Source organism: Drosophila teissieri, chromosome 2R, assembly GCF_016746235.2.
Source record: "Drosophila teissieri strain GT53w chromosome 2R, Prin_Dtei_1.1, whole genome shotgun sequence".
In the NCBI taxonomy this organism is placed as follows: Eukaryota; Metazoa; Arthropoda; class Insecta; order Diptera; family Drosophilidae; genus Drosophila; species Drosophila teissieri.
The window spans coordinates 14,150,162-14,177,536 of record NC_053030.1 but is presented as its reverse complement, the minus strand read 5'-3'; the positions used below and the strand labels follow the sequence as shown (position 1 = coordinate 14,177,536).

At 47.5% G+C, this 27,375-nt stretch overlaps 3 protein-coding genes across 12 annotated transcripts in view; all 3 read left to right on the top strand.

Annotated features, from left to right (window-relative positions):
- The first annotated feature begins 156 nt into the window (after nucleotides 1-156).
- LOC122614891 lies at nucleotides 157-13,816 on the top strand. 2 transcript variants are annotated; one of them, XM_043789612.1, is made up of 8 exons: nucleotides 157-275; nucleotides 474-722; nucleotides 1,917-2,094; nucleotides 3,951-4,242; nucleotides 4,366-4,850; nucleotides 5,028-5,119; nucleotides 5,490-5,702; nucleotides 5,773-13,816. In XM_043789612.1, the coding sequence occupies exons 2-8, from the start codon at nucleotides 692-694 to the stop codon at nucleotides 13,701-13,703; spliced, it is 9,222 nt and encodes a 3,073-aa protein (XP_043645547.1). In that variant the 5' UTR covers nucleotides 157-275; nucleotides 474-691; the 3' UTR covers nucleotides 13,704-13,816. The 2 variants fall into 2 exon arrangements, with proteins under 2 accessions (XP_043645547.1, XP_043645548.1); XM_043789613.1 differs by lacking the exons at nucleotides 157-275; nucleotides 474-722; nucleotides 1,917-2,094 and adding exons at nucleotides 2,409-2,527; nucleotides 3,558-3,843.
- Nucleotides 13,816-16,063, top strand: LOC122614465 (triadin-like; the record flags this gene model as incomplete). The annotated part of the gene is made up of 2 exons (XM_043789029.1): nucleotides 13,816-15,970; nucleotides 16,038-16,063. Coding segments are annotated over 2 exons (2,181 nt in total), but the record flags the coding sequence as incomplete, so codon positions are not given.
- LOC122614890 (myosin light chain kinase, smooth muscle-like) overlaps nucleotides 14,974-27,375 on the top strand; it is a 26,708-nt gene continuing 14,306 nt past the window's right edge. For 3 of the 9 annotated variants that reach the window (XM_043789602.1, XM_043789601.1, XM_043789609.1), the window contains exons 1-3: nucleotides 14,974-19,522; nucleotides 25,743-26,453; nucleotides 26,514-27,257. In XM_043789602.1, the coding sequence (XP_043645537.1) occupies nucleotides 16,354-19,522; nucleotides 25,743-26,453; nucleotides 26,514-27,257 (4,624 nt within the window). In that variant the 5' untranslated portion in view covers nucleotides 14,974-16,353. Of the gene's footprint in view, nucleotides 19,523-20,119; nucleotides 21,976-22,035; nucleotides 22,819-23,001; nucleotides 23,755-23,913; nucleotides 25,537-25,742; nucleotides 26,454-26,513; nucleotides 27,258-27,375 lie in introns of those variants that run through there. The other 6 variants (XR_006325771.1, XM_043789605.1, XM_043789607.1 and 3 more) reach the window with 5 other exon arrangements.

The following is a 27,375-nucleotide window of genomic DNA, read 5'->3' as shown; positions in this document are numbered from 1 at the left end:
TGAGAGTCTCCGAACCAAAAGACATGCGCGGCATCTCTGATCTTCCTCAGGAGAACTTGCTCTTTCTCGGGGCAGCCAAAATTATCCGACATGGACAGGCGAGGCTACTGCTGCTGCTGATCTGTCTGCTGAATTCAGTTCGGTTCAGTCTGAGAAAAACGATCGGAGATCCAGGAGGTGTCTGCTGGACGTGGTGTGCGCCATTCGAACGCCGATGCTGTGTTGTACATATTGTTTATATATAGAAAGATAGAACATCACTGTGTTCCCAAAGTGTGAGTGTGGATGTGCGAGTGTGTCTGGTGGATTTCAAATTGGAATTGAAAGAGGAATACGTGTATATGCGCTGCACCAGCACCAGCCGTTTGAAATAATGCCACAGGCCGAAAATGTGAATATATCCTAATTACACATTTTCCGATCCATTGTGCCCGACGAATACGCGTAATTACCAGCGGAAAATTTCATTTCAGTGAATCGGAAACGGAAAAATTCAAATTTTTACCATCGTTTGTGTGCGGCGCATTCTAAATATAAATAAAAAGAAATCGCTTTCGGTTAATGCCGCGTCGAAAATACCCATCCAACAATACTGCGCCCTAATCCTACACAGCAAGTCCTGCAAGTCCCATGCCAAAGTGGCCCGGTTTCGGCTAATTATATAGTGAGACCTGAGACCTGAGACCCGAGCATGGAGAGATCGCCAGCAGCCAATGCCGCGGGTAAGCATCATCCGTCCAAGTGCCCAGTTCTTGGTGGCCCGGCGCCGGGAAAGTGAGTGAGATTCTCCTTTTTTTCTGCTCCCGGTTCCCGGATCCGAACACAGAGTACTTAATGGCTATTTGTGGGGCCATGTATTTTTATGGCCAGCCACGGGCTCCGTCTCCGTTTTCCCCTTCTTCATCGGCTTTTTGTACGGCCACAGTGCGGTTACGTAATTGTGAATTGTGTATGAGAAATTTTCATAATTGTACGTTGGAATATGCGCTGGTCGAGTGTCATTATCGCGTCCGCATCCCGGCGAGGACCGAGTCGTTCCCAATTGCCTGTATACTATTTGCGAATCACATTTGATTACGGTTTCCCAAGCAGAAAGATTCGACATGCTGGCAAATAGTGAGTGCTGGCGCGTATGAATAATATTTGGAACTATTTTTAGTGAATATTCCGAATACTCGATGTTTGTGCAGGGTATGGCCGATGTGCACGGGACAAACGAGCTTTTCAGTGTAAACACAAACTTTATTGATTCAGGAATTATAGTGTTTATTATATTTCAATTTATAATCAGCAAGTGTTGATATATGAGTTTAGAATTTTTGGATATTTGTGTTTGTTTAGAAGGATTAGTTTAGTAGTAGTTTATGAATGAAATGGTACACAATATAGTGTTATTATTATTTTTCAAAACTAGTTTGCAACAACGAATTATTATAAATTTAAAACAAAAAGATGAATTATTCTCAAATTTTGAGGCGGAGGAAACTTTTATTTATACAAACAGAACTACTTAATATCATAATTTAAACTTATACGTCACTTGATTAAAATCAGCAACTAAAATAATTATAAGTATAACTTTAGATAATAATTTTATAACTTATAATACATTTGAAATACATTAAGATAATTGTTTTTAGTGCCAAAAATAAAGGAATGTTGAGTTAATTATGATTGTACGGCAGTGGATTTCATATTAAATCTGAGTAGGGTATTCTGAATGCGAATTCACTATAAAGTGCTTTCCCTGCCGGCATAACTATGTGTGCTCATGTCTACCCGTGGATGCGGGGCCATTCTTGACATTTCGCAAATATTTATGATTATTTGTTTGGCGGACTGTTTCCTGCGGCATCGTAACTTATAAAGCGATTAGTCATGCATATAATTAACGCGCCGTGTTGCCCACTTTGCAGAGCCTCCTGGCGAGGATGGGGTGCCCGAGACTGGCCACCGACCACCGCCTCGCATCACGTTCAGCGAGAACTCCAGTTCCCTAATCCGCTGCATCCCCAACGAACGGGCCACGTTCTTCGTGAAGATCGACTGCGCCGAAGAGGATGAGCCCGAACTGCTGCCCTTCAAATTCGAGTGGTAAGTCATAAATGTGTCGAGTGAAAATATATATATTTTCCTTGGCTTACCTGTGCAATCACCGAGCGTGTGAATCACCGTCCTTGCTCCGCCCGGTCTGCTGTGCATAATGCCAAAAATTTGCGCATTAACATATGACTTCTGCGCCAAGGAGACCGATGTGCTCAATTGAGCAGACCGAGAGCACAGATCCACCGACGTCTGCGCCACCAAAGAGCACTAGCATTAGATCTTTAGGTTCCCAGTTTTCGGTTCTTGCTCTGACTATTCCGCCATGGGCCCACACACAAACTCTTGAGCGGCCAGTTCCACATCGACGATCGGCGCATTAACATATCCGTTGCCCAGCGGGCGGACATTAAGAATTGTAGCAGCGGCGGCGGTGCTATACGAAATTGCTATTCTATATATACACCACTGCGTATACGTACTGGTTCGTGGAATTCGGGGGTGTGCATGCGGCGTATACGCAATAAATCACCTGCATATCGAAATCAATCAGTTTGGCGCGAGCATTCCTGAGGGATGTGGCACCCGGTAGCTTGGAGGTGGCGAATCCGCTGGCAAAGTTCTGTAACGACCGTCTAATTATAGCCGCATTAACAAATCGCTGGCTGTCGCGTCCGCGGAACTTTCGTCTGCCTTGGATTTCGTTGTTTTTGGGGGTTTTCTTTTGGGGCGGGGGGCCGTGCAAGGAATGTCGGCGATGTGCGTCAAAACGTTTCCATTTAATGCCCTAAAAGTGTTGAAAATAGTTTTTCTCAAAACGAAAACGAAAATTACATAATGCCTACATAGGTGGGGAGTGCGATCGGATCGGATTGGATCGGTTCAGATGTTTGGCAATATCCGAGCGAGAGCAACAGACAAAATAAATAAAACCGATACTGGGCTACACAAAGGAAACAAGAAACAATTTGAAAATTCTCGATCTCGGGCAAAAACGACAGCGAAACAACAAGTTATTAGCGCTCAACATCAAAAACACACGCATCCCAAAAATAAATTGGCAATCGCGTTGTTTTCTAGCTACCGTTTGAATTATTGCAGTGCGCGGTTTTCGGCTTTTCGGTTTTAGTCTATTGAAATAGCTAAGCAAGTTCAAGCATTTATTTATAAACATTCGAAAATACTTTTGTCAATTTTCGCTTTCGCATAATTCTGAATATTGTTTGTTTCGGTTTATTGGTTTATTAGTTTATTAGTGCGGCACATAAACAAATAACTCTCGAGCAGCAAAATGTTTGCACGTGCGAGCTGAGTTAATTAAAAAACGCTTTCAAAAACAGTGAAACGTTTGTGGTGATCTTCTAATTAATATATATTGGAATGTTGAAATACATATTCTTGGTGTGTCGCCACTGACAGGTGGTAGATTAATGAGTGTATGCTAAAATGGTATATTAGCTTTGATTTTTTAAATTAAAAGTATCCACTTTGCCGCTTTTTATTTTCCGAAACAGAACGGTTATTTATATAAAACAAAAGGTGGAGCATCTGAAAATGAAATGAGTTTAACATTCCGTGGGGCGTAAATTGGAAATTATAGTAAATTCAAACGAGTATAAGTAATCGAAACAAATATTAGTGAAATCTGCTTTTAAGTGCAACCGATTGCAGTATCGGTTTTAAATTGAAGAAAACATAACACAACGCCATGGGCAACGGATGTTCCAAATGCTGCCAGTGCAACGAGCACAAGCAACTCAACGGCACACTCTCCTCGGCCTCGTCGGTCTACAGGAAAAGGTGATCTATTACCCAGATTGGTTTCCATAGGGATTCGAGTGTTCTTTATCGAGCTTTATGTGGGCGCCCTTTTGGGCGATCTAATCCTAATCCTGCTGTACTTGCAGGAGCCGAGGTGAGATTCCCATTGAGAACTCCGACCGCTTCCGCATCACGGCAACCAGCAATGCCGTCCAGCTGGCCGTGGAGCATGTGCAGCGGGAGGACGCCGGCCACTACACGCTGTTCGCCCGGACGAAGAGCCAGGATGTGGTGCGCAGGCACGTGGAGCTCATCGTGGAGGACAGATCCACGGGCGACGATCCGCCGGTGTTCCTGCGCCGCCTGCCCGACCTGTCCATCAAAGTGGGCACCCGGACACGCCTCCTAACCGAAATACGCAGCTCAACAGATCTTAAGGTGAGCTAGAATTCCATTAGGTTGCCAATTAGGTTATATAAGTAGTTTAGAACTGCCTGTTTAAGGAACCTATATAAAATTGCATTTTAAATAATTACTTTTGAATTATACCTTTTATTCTAGCTCACCTGGTACAGAAATGACCGGAGAGTGTGCGCAAACGACCGCATCACGGAGGTCAGTGAGGGCACCTTCCACTACTTGGAGATTAGTCCCGTGACGCTGGACGACGGCGGTCAGTGGATGCTCATGGCGGAGAACTTTGGCGGACGCAACTCCTGCCTGGGTAATCTGAATGTCTTGGTGCCGAAGGCCTACAAAACCCCCGAGTTCGTGGAGGAACTGCGCGCAGTGCTCACGGAGCAGGGAACCGTCTCGTTGGAGTGCAAGGTGGTGGGTGTGCCCACGCCCCAATTGCGCTGGTTCAAGGACTCCAAGGAGATCAAGGCTGGCGACATCTTCGCCCTGACCGCCAACGCAGATGACCCCACGTCACTGGGCACGTACACATGCGAGGCGCGCAACTGCATGGGCGTCACCTACTCCAGCTCCAAGGTGCATGTGGTGGGACGCGGAAGTCGCGAGGGATCCCTCAAGCCAGCGGACAGGTGAGTAACTATTTCATTACTCATACGCACTGTTGACTTTCAGAGTAAGATACATTTTTTCGATCGTTCTAATGAACATTTATCTTGCATTTTAAATATTAATTAATATTGATGGGTTATTTTAAAGACCATTAAGTGGTATTCTCAAGTTGTACGAATGTTTTCATCTTTCCACAGCGTGGCAAGCAATGCTCCGCCTCCGATATTCACGAACGAACTGCGAGACATGAGCCTGCTCATTGGGGAGACCATCATTCTCGGCTGTCAAGGTGAGCACTCGGAGTCTAGTGGATCGGCGGAGATCTCCTGCTGGCACCCAGCCAACGTATTTTTGTTTATCTTCTCTCGGGCACTTGGGCGTGCTGGCGAAATTGGTCCAATTCTCGCCGGCGCTTGTTGTTTTTAGATCGTGCTCTAGAAACTTGAACTCGATCGCACGATTCGGAATGCCTCGAATGTTGAGGTGGGTCATCAACATTTGCGATCAAAACAAAACCGCTAATTGCCCGCCAGAGAGAAGAAAAATAATAAAGGCGAAAAACAGGAATACATAAAACGAGAAGGCAGAGATCGGCGCTCGAGCAGATTGTTTACATGATCTCAGATGATCTCACACCTGATCTTTCCTCCATTCCGCAGTGGTGGTGCCGCCGTGGCCGAAGAGCGTCTGCTGGTACAATGCGAGCGGTCGGGTGGAGACCGCCGAGCGGTACAAGCTGATCGAGGACGGCCTGGGCGTCTACATGATCGAGGTGAAGCCATCGGAGTCCTGCGATGCCGGCGAATGGAAATGCGTGGTGACCAGCTTCGATGGCAGTAAGGGCATTTCAACGTGTTCCGTTGCCATGGACAGTGAGTGGATTGGATTGGATTGATCCTATATAACAATACCATACCGTTATTAAATCATATGTATTTTTAGTACCCAGGAACTATCGCAAGCCCAGGTTCATGGAGAGCCTGCGCGCCGTGCTCACCGAGGAGGGACTGGTGTCCTTCGAGTGCAAGGTGGTGGGCTTTCCCACGCCCATTCTCAAGTGGTTCAAGGATGGTCACGAGCTGAAACCAGGTGATGTCTACCAGCTGACGGGCACCAACTCATTGGGCACCTACTGCTGCATTGCGCGCAATTGTATGGGAGAAACCAGCAGCACTGCCGTCCTCACCGTGGAGGACATTCAGAACCAACTGACCGAGGAGGAGCGTCTGGTGTTCACCGAACAAAATCAGAACCAAGCGCCAAAGTTTCTAACTGGACTGAAAAGCACGGATGCTAAGATCAACGAACCCTTTCAGTTCAAGGTGGTGGTGAAGGCCACTCCGGATCCAATACTCTCCTGGTTCCGCGACGAGCTGCCCATTGATCCGAACGAAAGATATAACCATTATCGGGGTGAAAACGAAGACTGGCTGCTGGACATAAAGTCCGTGGAGTTTGTGGATCAAGCGGAGTGGAAGTGCGTGGCCGTGAACGACTTCGGCACCAGCATCACCTCCTGCTTCCTGAAGCTGCAGATCCCGCGGCACTACAAGAAGCCGCGCTTCCTGGAATGCCTGCGTGCTGTGCTCACTGAGGAGGGAGCCGTGAATCTGGAGTGCAAGGTCATCGGTGTTCCGCAGCCCGCTCTCAAGTGGTACAAGGATGGGGTGGAGCTGAAGCCGGGCGACATTCACCGGATTATCTCTGGACAGGATGGCACCTGCTGCCTGGGCACTTACACGTGCGAGGCGAGGAACTGCATGGGTATCGTTGCCAGTTCGGCCTCGCTGCTGGGCTTCGAGGATGCCCAAAGAAGCCAGCAGCAGAAGAGCGAGCAACTGCACGAGAACGAGCTGCAGAGGAATTACTCCCTGTCCACCATCCAGGAGGAGCGCACCTCTCAGCTGTACGAGACGCCAGTGGGTGACATAACCATCGATGAAAAGGGCGACGTGTCCTTTTCCTTCGACGGCAAGGAGGTATCGGTTTCACTCTACGAGACTCCCGATCTTACGGAGGAGGAAGCTCTGAAGATTGTGGAAATGTATGCCGATCAAATCTCGGAGCATGTTACTGAGCACAACATCGTCGAACTGCCACCTCTGCGCTTCGTCAAGGAGACCTCGCAATCGGGAAAGCTTCTGATGGAAGCGGTGGTCATCGACATTTCACCAGAATATTTCACAGTCGAGGACGATATGCGAACTGAGGCGGATATGGATGACATTTCCATAAACGAGATCACGGTACACGGCTCTTCGGGAAGAGAAGACCGAATGGACAAAGAGACTGAGGAATATGTTCAGCAGTCCTTTGACAAAATGGAGGAGGAACTATCGCTATCGGCTCCAATTCGAAAGCGAAAGAAGTCCAAGCCCACGGAAACAGATGAGTTCTTCAGTTTATCCAAAGCCTCCGCCTCAGGCAGTCAAGGTGAGGAGGAGACATCCGATTTGCAAACCTTTGCCAGCGCCCAGATGTCCGCATCAACAAAGGCCGCCTCTGGTGCACAAAGTAGTCCGGAGAAGGACAAAGATTCCGTGGCACCGCCAAAGCGTAAGAAGTCGAAAAAACCCACAGACACCGATTCCTCCAAGACCACTGAGGATGATGCTCGCCTGCAGGATATTTCGGGTGCAGTGGGCGACGGATTGATGGTAACTCCATCCTCCCATGCAAAGGCTGTTACCGATGAGAATGAGATTAATAAAAATCTGATTGCCCTCGTTCCGCTCGCAAAGTTGCTGAAGGTTATTGACAATCATTTGAGTGCCGTCGAGAATGAGGTGATGGAACAGTCCACCATGATGATGACCCCGTCGGCAGCGGATCAGAGCATAGCCATCATCCGCAATATAATCGATCCCATCAAGCAAATCGAATCGAAATTAAGGGTGTACTCTGGTGAGACTCAAATCGACGCCCTCATTCAATCGATGGATGAGGACATCCGTCGATTGCACTTGGGCCTCCAGGTGATTGAAAAGTGCGTGGAGATCGACGAGACTGGAGCCACGCTCATCCAACGCACCAGTGTCTGCATCATTGACAGCGTGGCCGAGCAGATGAAGAGAGCACTGGAGGAGCTGAAAATCGTTAGCAGGAAGTTTGAATCGGAGTGTCTAAGGGCCCAAATCGAACTGACTGCCGATGACATCCAACAGGGATTAGAGATCACGCAGGGCACGATTAAGTCGCAGGCTCTTCTGCAGGAGGCTCAAGAACTGGAGGCAGCAAAGCATTTCTCGGAAACGGTTGAAAAAATGCAAGAAGTACCCGATTCCGTGTCCTTTGCCACCATTTCGGAGGCCAACCTGCCCAGCGAAGCAAGCGCTCTGAAGGAGATTTGCCAACCGGTGGCAAAGATCCAGGAAGCTCTGGAGCGCGTCGAAATGGAACTATCGCTGGAGCAGTCCGAGGAGCAGATCTACAAGAAGGTGCACCAGAAGGTGCTCGAGAGCATTGTGGAGCCGATTAAGCAGCTACAAAGCACACTGCAGTCCATTGAAGATAAGACGGAGTCCCTCGCGGGATCCGAGTCAATTGAGCAGAAAATAAACATGGCCATTCTGGATATTGTTACGCCACCTCTTTTCGAGCTCAAAAAGGGCCTAGAAGTAATCCTTAGCGAAAAATCAGGCAGTGTGGAGGGTGGAATGCTGACAGTTAGCACTGTGGAATCGATGGTGCCCCCCTTGCAGGAGATTCAAAACGGCCTCGCGCAGCTGGGACAAGAACTGGAAGGTGGTCAGGATCATGTGCCTCAGGAGGAACTGCGATCGGATCCAGTTTTGGGTGTGGCTGATACCCAGAAACTATTACAATCATTTGCCCAGGCTGTCTTACATTTTGAGACCAACATCGAGAGGATCTCTGCCCGACTCTCCCCTAACGTTAAGATTCGCTTGCTGAACCTAAAGGATGAACTGTCAGCTTTAATAGGCTCGATTTTGGAAAGGGAAATTACCGGACATCATGTAGAATTGCTGGACAGACTAAAGCGACCCGTCGACGAGCTAAACTACTGCATCCGTCAGACAGAGGTCAAGAATATGACCGGTTCCTTAGCCGACCTGATTGAACCACTGAGTATGTTGCAGGAGAACACCCAAAAGGGTCACCAACGTTTGCTGGTCGCTCGGGAACCCGACCAGCAGGCTCTCCAGACGCTGGACAATATACGCAGCCTCATCCGCAACGTGGTCATCGATATAGAAGAGCACGAGTTTAAGATTCTGCAGCAAGAGATTCAACAGGATGAGGAGCAAGCGTCGCAGCAGCAGGACAAATCCTTTAGTGCCCTGCGCAAAGTGCTGGAGACTAAGGTGTCCTTGGAGGAAGCAGTTGCCAACATAGAAACCCTGCAGGAAGCGTTGAACAAAATAAGCGAAAGCCCCAAGGCTTCCGAGCGAGTGAAGACCTCCTCAAACGAAGCCCAAGTGTACCTTCTGCGCATCCTGCAAATTGCTAAAGGACTGGCGACATTCAGCGAGGCAGAGACAACACTCGACGTCAACGAGGCCAACACAACTAGAATTCTTTTCGAGTGTGGCAAAAGTTTTGCTGACTTGGCTAAAGCCCTACACACTCCCGAATCCTTGACTGAGAGTGAATTCATTAATGCACTGAATCAGTTTGGCGACATTGTTGGCCAACAAAAGGAAACAATGGATGAGAAACTTTCCATTGCCAGTCCGCTCTCCAGTCTGATTCATGTGCTCCAAAACTTGAAGCCCCCGAGAGCTTCAATGGAGGACTTATCCACCTTGGATGATGTGTCAGTGCTTAAGTCAGCCGCAGAGTCTTTGCCCACTGATCCGGATGCGGGTGTGCCCGCAAGTCCAGAGAAACCATCGACTGTTGATGTTTTACTGTCGGACTTGAACCAGGGAATCACATCGGTTCTCTCGCATTCTGAAGATCCTGACGTGGTTTCGCTATCGGGACCAGCTGCTCAGCAGGTACAGGCAGCCCTCGTTAAGATGCAAGAGCTGCAAAGTAGCTTGGCAGTGGTTCAGGAAACCCACCTGGTGGAAGCGGCTCATTCCATGTCAGAGGCCAGTCAACAGGGAACATTCGCCGAGGCGCTCTGCAGCTTGGAGCGCTGTGTTCTTCAGGTGGAGGAGTGCATGGCCCACAGTGGCGTCGAGAGTTTTACTGATCTGGAACTGTCCAAGCTCAAGACCTTGGCCACTCCATTACACGACGTGAGGCAGTACTGCGAGCAGATTGATGTGCAACTCCTGGAAAATGTCACTGATATTTCAACGCAGGGAGATATCTCTGAACTTAAGAGCTGTGGCCATCAGCAAACAGTATCAGATCACATCCAGGAAGTAGCCGTCGTGGAGGAAGAGCCACAAGTGGATGTATTCGATATACAACAAGGTGTTGCCAGCGGCATCAAGCAACTAGAAGCCTGTCTGGAAGTCACCCAGACGGATGCCAATAAAGAGCTTCAGCAAGTTGGCAAAATAATGGAGCAACTGAAGTCAGATCTGGAGAACATACAGATTGCCCTTGTCACTGATACCGTTCAACAGGAAACCGTTTTGGCCCAAGCGGAAATAGCACGCACCATGTTCAGATTGAAGGAGTGCTTGGTGCACACCTATGAGTCTGGGTTGGTGGACTCCTTGGAGAACGTAGAGAGTGCCTTTGAAGACATACTGCTCTCGTTACCAATTCTAGAAACTCAGTTGGCCGAGGAAATGTTCGCCAAAATCGAAAAGGCATTCGCAAACTTTGTTGCCTACTGTGAGCGCCCAGAAGCTGTGGATTATCAAAAATTAAAAACTCTAAAGCAACCTATTGAAAGTCTAGTAAGTTCCATTGGAGCTGTGGCCGCTCAGCCCACCGTAGATGTCGACAAATCATCTTCGGTTGTTGTTCAGCTGCAGACTAGTCTAATGGCTGCTTTTCGAGGTATCAACGATGTCAGCGAGCAGATTAGTAACGAAGTCTTAGGTGGCCTTTTGAAGACCCAAAGCAGCTTAGTGGCTGTCTTTGATTTTATTGAGGGCAATGACAATACAATTCGTGTCATAGAACTGTTGCAGGAAATGGATTCTATTACTGCGGAATTGAAGGCATTGTCTGAAATTCATGTTGAGCCCACAGTGCCAATCGATATAGGCATAATAATTGAAAATGTTTCGTCCGGAAAAGCGTTCCTTGCCGAAATCTTGAAAGGACTTCGATCCCATAGCCCGATATATAATCTTTTGATAGATAAATATACGGATGAAATCGCTGAACTAGAGGAAACTCTTGCGCAAATCGAGAATGAAATCCTTTCTCAACCCCAACTCACTCAGATAACCACCAAGCAGTTTGCCCTCATAGATGCACTGCAGCTGCAGATCAGTAATCTTCAGGAAAAACTTAACAAACTGAACGTGTCTCATGCCGAACTTCAAAGTCAATCGGATGTCTCCTCACCTGAATCAGCCTTGGAAACTGACATAGATATTAAAGAGGGATCAGGAAGCCAGGAAGACGTTGAACCCGAGGCTAAAAGACCCAAAATTTTGGAATCCGATCAACAACTGGGTTCTTACAAACAACCCGACACTCAACCAGAAGTACCTCAGAAAACTGTTGATGAAACCAAGAAGGAGATTGAAGCAGAATCAAAGCAACAAAATGAGTTCGCTACTCAGAAAGACGATCAGAAAGCAGATATAATATCTGAACAAGAAAAACAACAAGAGAGTAAACAGAAATTGGAAAAAGAGGGTGATGCCGAGGTAGAACCAACTAAAGTTGTGCCTCAAAAGGCATCATCTGAAACTATTTTGAAAGCCCTAACCGAAAAATTATCGCAATCTTCTAACAATGCTGTGCAAAATGAAGCAGTTAAAACAATCATGACAGAATGCCAGGATATTCTTGATAATATTGATAATATCGAAAAAGTTTCAAAGTCAATATTCAAGTTAAGAGAGCACATTGTTCACACCTATGATGGCAAGCCAACAGAGGAGCAGACCGAGAAGGAACTTGTTGAAGAACTTATTGAATCCCTCTTCGAAGCCTGTCCAGAAGCCACTGAGCACGTAATTCAAACCTACATTAAAGAAATTAAAACCAACATTATTTTGTCAAAAGCGGCAATTCAACTTATTGACGATAGCAACATGTTCACAAAGCCGTCTCTGCTAGTTCCTAAACTGGTAAATCTTGAAAAACTTTCAGAAAAAACTCAGTCGATCAAACATATTGATAAGTCATCGAAAGAAATGATTAGCTTGCAACAGAATTTAATGGACATATTCATCATATTTGATGACCTTCTAGATGAAAGAACGGAAAAAATAAATCCGAAAATAGAAGAAATTAAAAAAATACTGCTGAGTGAATATGATTACATTGAGAAAAAAGATGGGCAACTTCACTCTGCTGTGGTTAATGGAAAAATTCAATTCATTACTGAAAAGATTCTTAGTATTTGTGAAGATTTCAAGCAAATTATTGAAAGTCAACACAAAAATAAGGATGCAGCAGGAGATATCAAAAAATCAGAAACTGAAGATGTTGTTGACCATTCAATCGAAGTAACGGACACTGAAGTTGAATCAGAGAAAGCAGAAGCCTTGGATAAACAAGCCCTGGAAGAAAAGCAACTAGAGACTAGTGCACAAAAGCAAACAGATCAGGATGTCGAACAGAAGTCCCAGAAACCAGAAGTATCTGAGGTCGTAGCTGAGAAGATATCTGAAGAAAAGATTGAGGAACCCAAGAAACCTGAAGTAAAGGACACTGAAGTTAAATCAGAGAAAGCAGAAGCCTTGGATAAACAAGCCCTGGAAGAAAAGCAACTAGAGAAAAGTGCACAAAAGCAGGCTGATCAGGATGTCGAACAGAAGTCCCAGAAACCAGAAGTATCTGAGGTCGTAGCTGAGAAGATATCTGAAGAAAAGATTGAGGAACCCAAGAAACCTGAAGTAAAGGACACTGAAGTTAAATCAGAGAAAGCAGAAGCCTTGGATAAACAAGCCCTGGAAGAAAAGCAACTAGAGACTAGTGCACAAAAGCAAGCAGATCAGGATGTCGAACAGAAGTCCCAGAAACCAGAAGTATCTGAGGTCGTAGCTGAGAAAATATCTGAAGAAAAGATTGAGGAACCCAAGAAACCTGAAGTAAAGGACACTGAAGTTAAATCAGAGAAAACAGAAGCCTTGGATAAACACGCCCTGGAAGAAAAGCAACTAGAGAAAAGTGCACAAAAGCAGGCTGATCAGGCTGCCGAGCAGAAGCTGCAGAAACCAGAAGTATCTGAGGTCGTAGCTGAGAAGATATCTGAAAAAAATATTGAGGAACCAAAGAAACCAGAAGTAAAGGACACTGACGTTAAATCAGAGAAAGCAGAAGCCTTGAATAAACAAGCCCTGGAGGAAAAGCAACTAGAGAAAAGTACACAAAAGCAGGCTGATCAGGCTGTCGAACAGAAGTCCCAGAAACCAGAAGTATCTGAGGTCGTAGCTGAGAAGATATCTGAAGAAAAGATTGAGGAACCCAAGAAACCTGAAGTAAAGGACACTGAAGTTGAATCAGAGAAAGCCGAAGCCTTGGATAAACAAGCCCTGGAAGAAAAGCAACTAGAGAGTAGTGCTCAAAAGCAAGCTGATCAGGTTGTCGAACAAAAGCTGCAGAAACCAGAAGTATTTGAGGTCGTAGCTGAGAAGATATCTGAAGAAAAGATTGAGGAACCCAAGAAACCTGAAGTAAAGGACACTGAAGTTAAATCAGAGAAAGCAGAAGCCTTGGATAAACAAGCCCTGGAAGAAAAGCAACTTGAGAGTAGTGCACAAAAGCAAGCTGATCAGGCTGTCGAACAGAAGTCCAGAAACCAGAAGTATCTGAGGTCGTAGCTAAGAAGATATCTGAAGAAAAGATTGAGGAACCAAAGAAACCAGAAGTAAAGGACACTGAAGTTAAATCAGAGAAAGCAGAAGCCTTGGATAAACAAGCCCTGGAGAAAAGCAACTAGAGAAAAGTATACAAAAGCAGGCTGATCAGGATGTCGAACAGAAGTCCCAGAAACCAGAAGTATCTGAGGTCGTAGCTGAGAAGATATCTGAAGAAAAGATTGAGGAACCCAAGAAACCTGAAGTAAAGGACACTGAAGTTAAATCAGAGAAAGCCGAAGCCTTGGATAAACAAGCCCTGGAAGAAAAGCAACTTGAGAGTAGTGCACAAAAGCAAGCTGATCAGGCTGTCGAACAGAAGTCCCAGAAACCAGAAGTATCTGAGGTCGTAGCTGAGAAGATATCTGAAGAAAAGATTGAGGAACCCAAGAAACCTGAAGTAAAGGACACTGAAGTTAAATTAGAAAAAGCCGGAGTCTTGGATAAACAAGTCCTGGAAGAAAAGCAACTTGAGAGTAGTGCACAAAAGCAAGCTGGTCAGGCTGTCGAACTGAAGTCCCAGAAACCAGAAGTATCTGAGGTCGTAGCTGAGAAGATATCTGAAGAAAAGATTGAGGAACCCAAGAAACCTGAAGTAAAGGACACTGAAGTTAAATCAGAGAAAGCCGAAGCCTTGGATAAACAAGCCCTGGAAGAAAAGCAACTTGAGAGTAGTGCACAAAAGCAAGCTGATCAGGCTGTCGAACAGAAGTCCCAGAAACCAGAAGTATCTGAGCTCGTAGCTGAGAAGATATCTGAAGAAAAGATTGAGGAACCCAAGAAACCTGAAGTAAAGGACACTGAAGTTAAATCAGAAAAAGCCGAAGCCTTGGATAAACAAGCCCTGGAAGAAAAGCAACTTGAGAGTAGTGCACAAAAGCAAGCTGATCAGGATGTCGAACAGGAGCTGCAGAAACCAGAAGTATCTGAGGTCGTAGCTGAGAAGATATCTGAAGAAAAGATTGAGGAACCCAAGAAACCTGAAGTAAAGGACACTGAAGTTAAATCAGAGAAAGCAGAAGCCTTGGATAAACAAGCCCTGGAAGAAAAGCAACTAGAGAGTAGTGCTCAAAAGCAAGCTGATCAGGCTGTCGAACAGAAGTCCCAGAAACCAGAAGTATCTGAGGTCGTAGCTGAGAAGATATCTGAAGAAAAGATTGAGGAACCCAAGAAACCTGAAGTAAAGGACACTGAAGTTAAATCAGAAAAGCAGAGCCTGGATAAACAAGCCCTGGAAGAAAAGCAACTTGAGAGTAGTGCACAAAAGCAAGCTGATCAGGCTGTCGAACAGAAGTCCCAGAAACCAGAAGTATCTGAGGTCGTAGCTGAGAAGATATCTGAAGAAAAGATTGAGGAACCCAAGAAACCTGAAGTAAAGGACACTGAAGTTAAATCAGAAAAAGCCGAAGCCTTGGATAAACAAGCCCTGGAAGAAAAGCAACTTGAGAGTAGTGCACAAAAGCAAGCTGATCAGGCTGTCGAACAGAAGTCCCAGAAACCAGAAGTATCTGAGGTCGTAGCTGAGAAGATATCTGAAGAAAAGATTGAGGAGCCCAAGAAACCTGAAGTAAAGGACACTGAAGTTAAATCAGAAAAAGCCGGAGTCTTGGATAAACAAGCCCTGGAAGAAAAGCAACTTGAGAGTAGTGCACAAAAGCAAGCTGATCAGGCTGTCGAACAGAAGTCCCAGAAACCAGAAGTATCTGAGGTCGTAGCTGAGAAGATATCTGAAGAAAAGATTGAGGAACCCAAGAAACCTGAAGTAAAGGACACTGAAGTTAAATCAGAAAAAGCCGAAGTCTTGGATAAACAAGCCCTGGAAGAAAAGCAACTTGAGAGTAGTGCACAAAAGCAAGCTGATCAGGCTGTCGAACAGAAGTCCCAGAAACCAGAAGTATCTGAGGTCGTAGCTGAGAAGATATCTGAAGAAAAGATTGAGGAACCCAAGAAACCTGAAGTAAAGGACACTGAAGTTAAATCAGAGAAAGCAGAAGCCTTGGATAAACAAGCCCTGGAAGAAAAGCAACTAGAGACTAGTGCACAAAAGCAAGCTGATCAGGCTGTCGAACAGAAGTCCCAGAAACCAGAAGTATCTGAGGTCGTGGCTGAAAAGATACGTGAAGAAAAGATTGAGGAACCCAAGAAACCTGAAGTAAAGGACACTGAAGTTAAATCAAAGACAGCCGAAGCCTTGGATAAGCTTACCTTGGAAGAAAAAGAACTGAAGGCTTGTGCACAAAAGCAACTTGATCACGGGGGAAAATCTAGAGAAGATATTATAAAGACATTGAACGAAAGGCTCACAGCATTATCCCAAGCCGTAGGCTCTAGTTGCGATGACATCTTGACAGAAAGTTATGAAATTGTCAATTGCCTTGAAGATACTGTAGGGGTGGCAAAACTTTTATTAAAATTAAGGGACCATATAGTTCACACCTACTACGGAAAAACAGAAAAAGATATAACAGATAAAGAGCTCTTCGAATCATTTATTGAATCGCTGTGCGAAGCCTCCGTTGAAGCAGCCGAGAAAGTAAAACACAATTACCTTAAGGAAATTAAAACCAATGTGATTTTAACAAAAGCAACTATTAAACTAATTGACGACTGTAATATGTTTACCAAACCGTCCTTATTAATCCCCAAACTTTTAAATTTGGAGAGAGTTGCCTTAAAAATTCAATCAGAAACACATGTTGATAAGTCATCGGAAAAAATGATTAGTTTGCAACAGAGTTTAATGGATATTTTCGTAATTCTTGATGACTTCTTAGATGAGCAGACGGAAATTTTAAAACCAAAAATTGAGAACATTAAAACAATCTTGCTCAGCGACTATGACTATATTGAGAAAAAAGAGGAACCACTATTAACGGCTGTAATAAGTGGAAAGATTAAAGTTGTTTCGCAAAATATTTTAACTATTATTGAAGAACTTAAACAATTGACTGAAAAACATGATCAAAAGTTGCAAGGCGAGTTAGACGCAGAGGCAGACAATTCCCAAAAGGCTCAGGGGTCCGAAATTGTTTCCGAAAAGATTACTGAAGAGAAGTCAGAAGAAAGCCAAAAGGAGGAGGTCAAGGACTCTGAAGCCAAACCTAAGAAATCAAAGGTTTTGGAGAAGAAATCAATCGAAGAAGAGAAACTGGATGAAAAGAAAGAAACACAAACGGAGTCTGCTATTGATAAACAATCCCAAAAGGCTCAGGTGTCCGAAATTGTTTCCGAAAAGATTACTGAAGAGAAGGCAGAAGAAAGCGAAAAGGAGCAGGTCAATGACTCTGAAGCCAAACCTAAGAAAGCAAAGGTTTTGGAGAAGAAATCAATCGAAGATGGGAAACTGGATGAAAAGAAAGAAACACAAACGGAGTCTGCTATTGATAAACAATCCCAAAAGGTTCAGGTGTCCCAAATTGTTTCCGAAAAGATTACGGAAGAGAAGGCAGAAGAATGCCAAAAGAAGGAGGTCAAGGACTCTGAAGCCAAGCCTAAGAAAACAAAGGTTTTGGAGAAAAAATCAATCGAAGAAGAGAAACTGGATGAAAAGAAAGAAAAACAGGAGGAGTCTGCTATTGATAAACAATCCCAAAAGGCTCAGGTGTCCGAAATTGTTTCCGAAAAGATTACTGAAGAGAAGGCAGAAGAAAGCCAAAAGAAGGAGGTCAAGGACTCTGAAGCCAAGTCTAAGAAAGCAAAAGTTTTGGAGAAGAAATCAATCGAAGAAGAGAAACTGGATGCAAAGAAAATAAAACAGGAGGAGTCCGCTATTGATAAACAATCCCAAAAGGCTCAGGTGTCCGAAATTGCTTCCGAAAAGATTACTGAAGAGAAGTCAGAAGAAAGCCAAAAGGCGGAGGTCAAGAAAGCAAAGGTTTTGGAGAAGAAATCAATCGAAGAAGAGAAACTGGATGAAAAGAAAGAAACACAAACGGAGTCTGCTATTGATAAACAATCCCAAAAGGCTCAGGTGTCCGAAATTGTTTCCGAAAAGATAACTGAAGAAAAGTCAGAAGAAAGCCAAAAGAAGGAGGTCAAGGACTCTGAAGCCAAACCTAAGAAAGCAAAGGTTTTGGAGAAGAAATCAATCGAAGAAGAGAAACTGGATGAAAAGAAAGAAACACAAACGGAGTCTGCTATTGATAAACAATCCCAAAAGGCTCAGGTGTCCGAAATTGTTTCCGAAAAGATTACTGAAGAGAAGTCAGAAGAAAGCCAAAAGGAGGAGGTCAAGGACTCTGAAGCCAAACCTAAGAAAGCAAAGGTTTTGGAGAAGAAATCAATCGAAGAAGAGAAACTGGATGAAAAGAAAGAAACACAAACGGAGTCTGCTATTGATAAACAATCCCAAAAGGCTCAGGTGTCCGAAATTGTTTCCGAAAAGATAACTGAAGAGAAGTCAGAAGAAAGCCAAAAGAAGGAGGTCAAGGACTCTGAAGCCAAACCTAAGAAAGCAAAGGTTTTGGAGAAGAAATCAATTGAAGATGAGAAACTGGATGAAAAGAAAAACACACAAACGGAGTCTGCTATTGATAAGCAATCCCAAAAGGCTCAGGTGTCCGAAATTGTTTCCGAAAAGATTACTGAAGAGAAGTCAGAAGAAAGCCAAAAGGAGGAGGTCAAGGACTCTGAAGCCAAACCTAAGATAGCGAAGGTTTTGGAGAAGAACTCCATCGAAAAAGAGAAACTGGATGGAAAGAAAGAAAAACAGGAGCAGTCCGCTATAGATGATAAAACCCAAAAGGCTGAGGTGTCCGAAAAGATTACTGAAGAGAAAGCAGAAGAAAGCCAAAAGGAGGAGGTCAGGAACTCTGCAGCTAAAACTAAGAAAGCTAAGGGTTTGGAGAAGAAATCAATCGATAAAGAGAAACTTGATGAAAAGAAAGAAAAACAGAAGGAGTCCGAATCCCAAACGACTGAGGTTTCCGAAATCGTTTCAGAAAAGATATCTGAAGAGAAGGCAGAAGAAAGCCATAAGGTGGAACTTAAGGACTCTGAATCCAAATCTAAGAAGGCGAAGGTCTCGGAGAAGAAATCTGCTAGCGAACCCGAAAAGACAGAGGTTGCCGAGGTTGTTTCCGACAATATATCTGAAGAGAAGGCCGCTGAAATTAAAACTCTCGAAATTAAGGACTCAAAGGCTAAATCTAAAAAGTCAACGGTACAGGAAAAGAAAACAGTTGATGATGAGATCCGGGGTATAAGGGAGCAAAAACCAGATGAGAAATCTGACGATGAAAAGAGTCAGATGGTCGCTTCTGTTCCTGTAAAGCTTGAAGCTGAAAAAACAGATCAACTTGGAGCAAAGAAACCAACTGTTCTGGATGAAGAACTACTTGTTGCAAAACGAAAGCCGCATGAAGCTGAACAAACAGCAGATTCTATTAGTCTGCAAACGTTCAAGTCCATGGACTCCGAGTACAAGGACCGAAAGGAATCGCGAAGTGCCAAGCGGAAGCCAACTGTTGACATCCAACTAACCAACCGAAACACGGCGTCTGGCAGCGACCTCAAGCTGACTTGTGGGCTATCGGGTCACGAGATGAATGTGCAGTGGTTCAAGGATAACTGCCCCATCGAGAATGGTGCCAAGTACAGGAGAACATTGAACGACGGACTGTCGTGCCTTGAAATCAAATCGGCCGAACTGGGTGACTCTGGCATTTACCGATGCATAGCGTCCAATCAAAATGGAGAAGTCGAAACTAGCTGTCTTGTGACTATATACGAAGCACCTTCAAGTAAATTTGGCACTCCGCCCATATTTACACGCAACATTAGAGGTAAGTGCCAATTGTGCCCCATCTACCTAGTGATCCAATGCCCGAGTTTCAAACTTAATTACTGTGAAATTGCTTTGAATTCGCATTATGCACCTTGCATTTGCATTTGCATCTGTAAATGTATATATATACGTGTATTATAGAGCTAGTATATAGGAAACTAGTTCGTAAGGCTAGAATAAGTCGCGTACTTTATGATTTGCCTCTTGACTAACCAATCGTTTCGCACTTTCGGTTCGCAAATATGGCAAGTGATCAATGATAAAGGTAAACGGTGCACTTTATCATCGCATTTAAATAGATCTCCCCATAAAAATAGCTAATTAAATTCGAATGGATGCAGTGCTCACACTTATATAATTTCGTTTACCCGTCTGCATTCAATTAAAAAAGTGCCTGGTATTTAAATAGAATCGCATTTTGGCAATCAATGTTGCATGCGTGTGTGTGTGTGTGTGCGACATCGGCAGCAAACAAAACAGAATTCGTAAAATTGTTTTTAGCATTAACAATCGATTTTGGGGGACTAGGATCGATTCGAGAAGGAATGGGTTTTCGAAATTTTCACCACGTTCGGTGACAGTCGTGAATCTTCTATTGCATCGAACGGACGTCTCACGTCCTAAAAATTCTCGATCGAACCGTTGCGGGCCATATATATTGATTCTCACAGTCATACATATACGACTCGGACGGATAATATTCTTTTCGGTTCTCATTTACGAATTATATCCTTCCAAAACCGAAAGAGACCGTACGAAAACGATCCGAAATGGGAGAAACAGAGAACGGAGATATCGAGCCACGTGCCTCCGCCGAACCGGAGGCGGCATCCGCCCAGGATACCCTGCAGGTGCCAACGCAAAAGAAGCGCAAGCTTAAGTCCCCAACTCCGGGAAGCCTCCGCGGACGCAGTGCCACGCCCATTCACGGCCGGAGCCAGACCCCGTTTACGCTGTACATGACGCGACGCAGTGCCACGCCGTCGACATGGCGCAGCATTACTCCGTTCCTGAAGCGCGAGGAGAAGGAGAAGACTCCGTTCGAGCTGGGAAGGGACATCAAGAGCCAGACCACCTGCAACATCGCCGTCTTCGATCGCGCCCTTGTCATGGATATTTCCGAGCCGTTGGATGTGCAAAAGCCCGTGCGTTACATAACTTCCGATTTGTCGGTGATCGATCGCGCTGCCGTAATGGATGTGTCCAACGTTGAGGTTATCTACGTTGTGGAGGAATACGAGGAGGTCGAGGAGGAGGAAATCATTGAGGAGGTTAAGCCAAAGAAGAAGGAGAAGAAGGCCAGGAAGCCGCGCGCCCAGCGCAAGTCCATTGACAAGGACATGAGTCCTTCCGGAGCCGAAGATGGCGACGACTTGGGTGATGTGGGCGATGACAGAGAGGACAGCGTTGACCTGGACGACGATGAGCCTGTTAAGAAGGGCAAGAAGAAGGCACCGCCCAAAAAGAAGGAGAAGAAAGAGAAGTCACCCAGTCCGAAATTGACCTTGAAACTGGAGATCGGCGGCGGTCAGAAGGCCAGCAAGAAGATGTTCGAGCAACAGCAGCAGCAGGCCAAGCCGCCTCCAAAGAAGAGCAAGATGGTGCTCCAGATGGAGGAGCAGGCAAAGGCAGCTGCCAAGGCCGCCGAGGAGGCAGCAGCGCGGGCCAAGCCCAAGGGCGAGACCTTTGAGGAGCGCCAGAAGCGTCTCCAAGCCGAAAAGGAGGAGCAGGAGCGCCTGGAGGCCGAGCAAAGGGCCCTGGAAGAGGCTGAAGCGGAGGCGGAGGCCGAGGAGGACGAGGAGGATCCATCTGCCGTCGGCGAGGAGGGTGAAGATGGCACTGAGGCCGGATATGGTGACGAGGATCAGGATCAGGATCAGGAACAGGAAGACGCTGAAGACGATATCGAAGCTGAGGAAGAGGAACCCAAGAAGAAAGAGAAGCGTCGCGGCAGCGACTCCTCCGACGACTTTGTCCGCCCCGATCCCCACGAGGAGGAGCGCTGGCAGCGCATTGCCGCCGTCGAGGGCGAGGAGTTCATGCAGCAGATGCGCAAATATAGCCAGGCCAAGCGGGTCAGTGAGAAGGAGCGCGATGCCGACTGGCAGCGTCGCCGGGAGCAGGCTCGCAATCCCAAGTTCATCAATTTCCTGTCCGACCGAGCCGTTGAATGCGGACAAAGTGTGCGCCTGGCCTGCGCCGTGGATGGTCCCGAGCTGTCGGCTAAGTGGTACCACAATCGCAAGCAGTTGGAGCGCGATGGTTGCCATCGCATCCTCAATAACAATAACATTCTGGTGCTGGAGGTGCTTAACACCACCATCTTGGACTCCGGCGAATATTCGTGCGTGATCTCGAACCAGAACGACGAGACGAGCTCGTCGTGCATTGTGACCATCTACGAAATTTTCAAGGACGAACCCAAACCCCCCTCCATTCAGTATATCAAAGGTATTTGTCGGGCATCGCGATAGCTGACCACCCTAAGTGCTTAAAACTTGCCCATTTCAGAGTACTACCATCTGCGCGACGATGAGCTGACCATCGAGTGTCGCGTGCAGGGCTATCCCCGACCTGTGATCACCTGGTGGCGCGGCTGCTTCCAGGTGAAGCCCAGCTACAAGTTCACCATGCTGGAGGAGGCGCACGGCGTGTGCAAGTTGCTCATCTATAAGCCGGGCAACAAGGATGGCGGTATCTACACCTTGAAAGCCATCAATTCCAGTGGCGAGGTGCAGATCAACCACACGGTCGAGGTGGCCCGTAACCTGCACTACCACGTGCCCGGCATCTTCCGTGCCCGCGACAATATCCAGCTAGACAGCTTGAAGCAGGCCAAGAAGGCCATGGAGGAGGCCCTCAGGTCGAAGGCAGACTCCGACCAGAGGCGGGCCGAGGCGGAGGAGGAGCAGGCGCGCCTGCATCCTGTGAAGGCCACGCCAGAGAGGTTGGTGCCCGCCAAGCAGAAGCTGGCCTTTGCCACGCAGCTGCGTGACCGCATGGCCCTCGAGGGATCGACCATTAAGTTTGTGGCCACAGTGATTGGACCCGAGCCCAATACCCGCTGGATGAAGGACGACAAGTGGGTGGTGGTTGGTGGCAACATCAAGAATCTCTCCGAGGAGGGCAAGGCCATCCTGGAGGTCGGCAGTGTCACATCCGCCGACTCCGGTGTCTACAAGTGTGTGGCCAAAAACGATCTCAGCGAGATCGAGACCTCCTGCTACTTCAAGGTGTACGAGGCACAGGCGGATGGGGATGAGTCTGAACCCATTTTCGCCCTACCACTGCGAGGTATTTCAACCCCATTCCATATAGAAATCTGTGTGTGTGCTCTGTGGCCAAGTGTTATCGGTTACACGATCCTCAAAAAAAAGAGCCGTGTACTTCTGTGTGTCCGACGTTCGGTGTTTTGTTGCAAATTGAGGTCGATCGCGTACGAAAATAGCCAAATTGATTGATTGACTTTGTTCTCAGATGTGTATCACGCCTCGCAGAACGATCTGATTCTCGATACGAAGGTGCGCGGCAACCCCCGCCCTGAGATCTCGTGGACCAAGGACCAGATACCCGTGGTGCTCGACGATCGTGTGGTTCAGATCGAGCACTTGGACGGCATTTGCGAGCTGATCATCAACAAGCCGACGATCAATGACAACGGAATCTATGTTTGCGTCGCCAAGAACAAACTGGGCAGTCAGTCGACCACCCACACGGTTGTCGTCGACACCACCCACATCTCGCGCCGATCGAGCATCCTGTCCGCCATTGCCATGCAGGAAGGAGGAGGAGAGGCAGCCGAGGTCAAGGCCAAGGGCAAGAAGAAGAAGACGGAGGATGAGCCCGAAGGCGGCGATGGTGGCTACGAGCGACGCAGCCGGATGCCGGATCCTTCGCCCAAGCAGATGTTGTACTTCACGGTCAACCTGTCCAATCGGTACGTGGCCGAGGGATCCAAGGTCAAGTTGCAGGCTGTCATCGGTGGTCCCCAGCCCATGATCAAGTGGTTCAAGGACGACCAGAATGTAACGTATGGCCCGAACATTCGCAACATGAACCGCGACAGCTTGGCGGTGCTGGAGTTCACCAATGCCAAGGTGGAGGACTCTGGAACCTACTCAATCGTGGCCCAGAACGAGTCGTGCAAGATCACCACCTCTGCCATGCTGCATGTCTACGAGACCAAGGTCAACACGGATGTGCAACCCGTCTTTATTCGCTCTCTGAAAGGTAAGATTTGGGTATTGGGTATCGGATGAGTGTTCGTGATCGATCGATTCATCTATAATTAGCAGTGTGTACAATTGTGCAATGCCAGGGACTGCAATCATTATGCAATGCTATTTTGGCAATGTTTTTATGTAACCAGTCTCGGTGTTTCTCTCTCAGAGACCTATCACCTGAACACCAACGAGCTGATCCTGGAGACAGCTGTGAGGGGTCAGCCCACACCGGCGGTCCAGTGGTTTAAGGACAGCATTGAAATCCAGAGCGGCGGTCGCTTCCAGATCATCGAGCACCAGGACGGCACCTGTGAGCTCATCATCGATCGGCCGGATAACAAGGACTCCGGCAAATATGTTGTGAAGGCGGAAAGTCGCGCCGGCAAGATGGAGATCTCGCACTACGTGCTCTTCGAAGGTCAATCCCATCACATTGCCGAAAATATCCACGGTGTGTTCCATGCGGACAAGAGCCTGTTGCGTCCCAAGGAGGTGGAGAAGCCGGTGGAGAAGAAGCCGGCAGCTCCTGCTGCCGAGCCGGAATCCGAGGCTGAGGACGGCAAGGCAAAGAGGCGTGCCAAAAAGGAGGAGGACGATGGAGCCTCCTCGGCCTATGCCACCGACTACGCCTCCGATACCGCCAGTTTGTCGAGCAAGCGTCGCGAGAAGAACATCGCTATCCACTTCAGCACCTCAATGAGAGATCGCGTGGTGGCTGAGGGCTCAAAGGTGAAGATCTCATGCTTCTTGGAGGCCAAGGAGCCGCAGGTCAAGTGGTTCAAGGACGGCGAGCAGATCCAAAACTCACCGAAGATCAGAGGACGGTACAGTGAGGGTCTGTGTCTGTTGGAGGTCATGAGCGCCACAGCGGAGGACAACGGCGAGTATAAATGCTGGGGTCGCGACGAGACTGGAGAAGCATCCACCTCATGCCGACTGGAGGTTTACGAGAATCCTGGCACAGGTGATGTTCCACCCACTTTCACGCGCAACATCAAGGACACGATGCACGGCAAGATCAACGAGCTGCAGCTGGACGTCCATGTGCGCGGTCTGCCCACTCCCGCTGTTACGTGGGTGAAGGATGGCGTCAAGATTGAGAACAGCGAGAAGTACCAGCAGGTGGACCACGATGACGGCACCTGCGAGCTGTTCATCAGTCGTCCGAAGGCCTCGGACAGCGGCAAGTACGTGTGCCAGGCGGAGAATCGCGAGGGCAAGACCGAGATTGTCCACATGATCACGGTGGAGCCACGTGTGAGGGCACCTCGCATCTCGCCGCCCAGGGAGGGCAGACCTCCACGTCCGAGCGGCGATGAGGAGGCACCCGCTGCCGGAGAGGAAGGAGCCGAAGGGGCAGCTGAAGGTGAGGGTGGCGAGAAGCGCCGCAGGAAGCCCAAGCCGGATGAGGAGGAACCAACCAGCTCCAGACGCGAGGTTCCACCGCCTCCCGATCTAAGGAAGCGTTTGTACTTCCGCAACTTCCTGTCCAACCGCACCGTCAAATCGGGCAGCAACGTCAAGTGGATGGTGAACATCGATGGACCGGAGCCCACTGCCAAGTGGTTCTTTGGTGAACAACCGATCGCCTTCGGGCCGAGGAGCAAGATGTCCATGCAGGACGGCATCGCCTGGTTGAACCTTGTGGGAGTCACGGAAGAGGATGCCGGAGAGTACACGTTGCGGGTCAGGGGTAGCGAAAACGAAATCGTGAGCACTTGCAATTTGTTTGTGTACAGCACGGGCAAAGTGGAAGTGATTCCGCCCACATTTGTGGTGGGCATCAAAGGTAGGATTGTCTATGTGATGGCGGGAACTGTCTAACTGAGTGCGTACAGGTGGATGTCCTTGTATCTATGAGCTAAGTGTATCCTTATTCGTAGTCCTAGAATTACTTTAAGAACTAACAACCTTTTAAGCCTATTCCCTAAACCTTTTAAGTGCTTTGTCTTATGTGTCTTGGGTTGTGTCTCTTTATCTATGTCCATGTTCCAGATGCATATCATTCCCAGGGTAACCAGCTCACATTGGAGTGCAAGGTATCAGGCAGTCCCAAGCCACATATTTACTGGCAGAGGGATAATACCCTGCTGCCCGTTGAGGGCACCAAGTACCAGTACGAAGAGCAAAGTGACGGCGTGAAACTCCTCACCATTAACAACTTTGGCAGCAATGATTCCGGCTTGTATACGTGCTATGCGGAGAGTGAAAACGGCCAAATGAAGATCAGCAAATTCGTCCAGGCCTCTGATTATGTTAGAGAGAGAATTGCCGAGAAGAAACCGATTGACAAGGTCATCCAGGAGATCAAACGGGACGAATCCTCAAGTGTCGCGGCCAACGACACTGCGGCCGCCAAGGCGAAGGCACGTGAGGCGAAGTTGCGACTGAATCTGGAGACCAGCTTGAAGACCATGACCATCGGAAGTGGTAACAAGGCGCAGCTCATCTGCTATGTGACTGGTATCATCGAGGATGTTCACTGGCTGAGGGACGATGAGCGGGTGACTAAGGATGCCCGCCATAAGATCTACAACATAAACGGAGCCATCAGCCTGGAAATCTACGATGCCCGGGTGGAGGACAGTGGTCACTACCGGTGCGTGGTGAAGAACAGCCGGCAGACTGTGGAAAGTGCTGGCCAGTTAAGTGTGCTGGATCAGTCCACTGGCAAATTGCCGGAAAGCTTCTCCAGTGGTATTATAGGTAATTATTGAAGCATCCTTGTGCACACACCCTCTGACCTATTTAAATTTCGCCTTTTAGAATCGTACGACGACCAGCGTAATGAGATCGTGCTCAGTTGCCAGGTCAATGGACGTCCCAGTGTCAGCTGGATGCGTGATGACCACTCCATATGCAACAACCGGTACAGAACAGTAGAAGAACCAGGCGGCGTGAGAAAGCTGGTGATACGCAATCCCATATCCTCCGACTGCGGCATCTTCGCCTGCTATGCAGAGCACGAGGATAGGATCGACTCCACTAGCACCACCATCAAGGCGGCCGATCTCAAGCGCCTGATTAACGTCAGTCAGGAGGAGATTCCGAGCATCAGCGATCATGAAAGCACGCCTTGGTCACGTAGCCAGTCGCACTTGAGTTCCGGCAGTCAGGTCAACGGCAATGGAGAACTTCATCGAGCCGGCGATCGCGTCCTACGCAGCGTGGGCAAGGGAAAACCACTTTTCCACACCCTGTTGCATGATCGCACTGTTTCGGAGGGAGCCAATCTCCGGCTGCTTTGCGCCGTATCCGGAGACGAGAATACCCACATCGAGTGGCTGAAGAACCACAAACCGCTGCCCAGGGGCGACAATCGTTATCAGACCCTCTTCCTGAACGGAGAAGCTTCGTTGGAGATCTTCGCTGCGGTGGCCGATGATAGTGGCCACTATACCTGCTGTGCCTCGAACGACTTTGGCGAGAGTTTAAGCCACTCCCAGCTGCGGGTATACAAGCACTTCAAGGAAGCCCCATTGCCAAGTACTTTTACGCAGCCAATCCGAGGTATTACCCGTCTAAAAAGAGCGACGGAACTCATCATTGCTTGTACATGCTTAATGTTTTAACCGCTTCTGTTGGCCCCAGTTTATAGTTAAAGCAACCTACTTACTAATCCTTACCC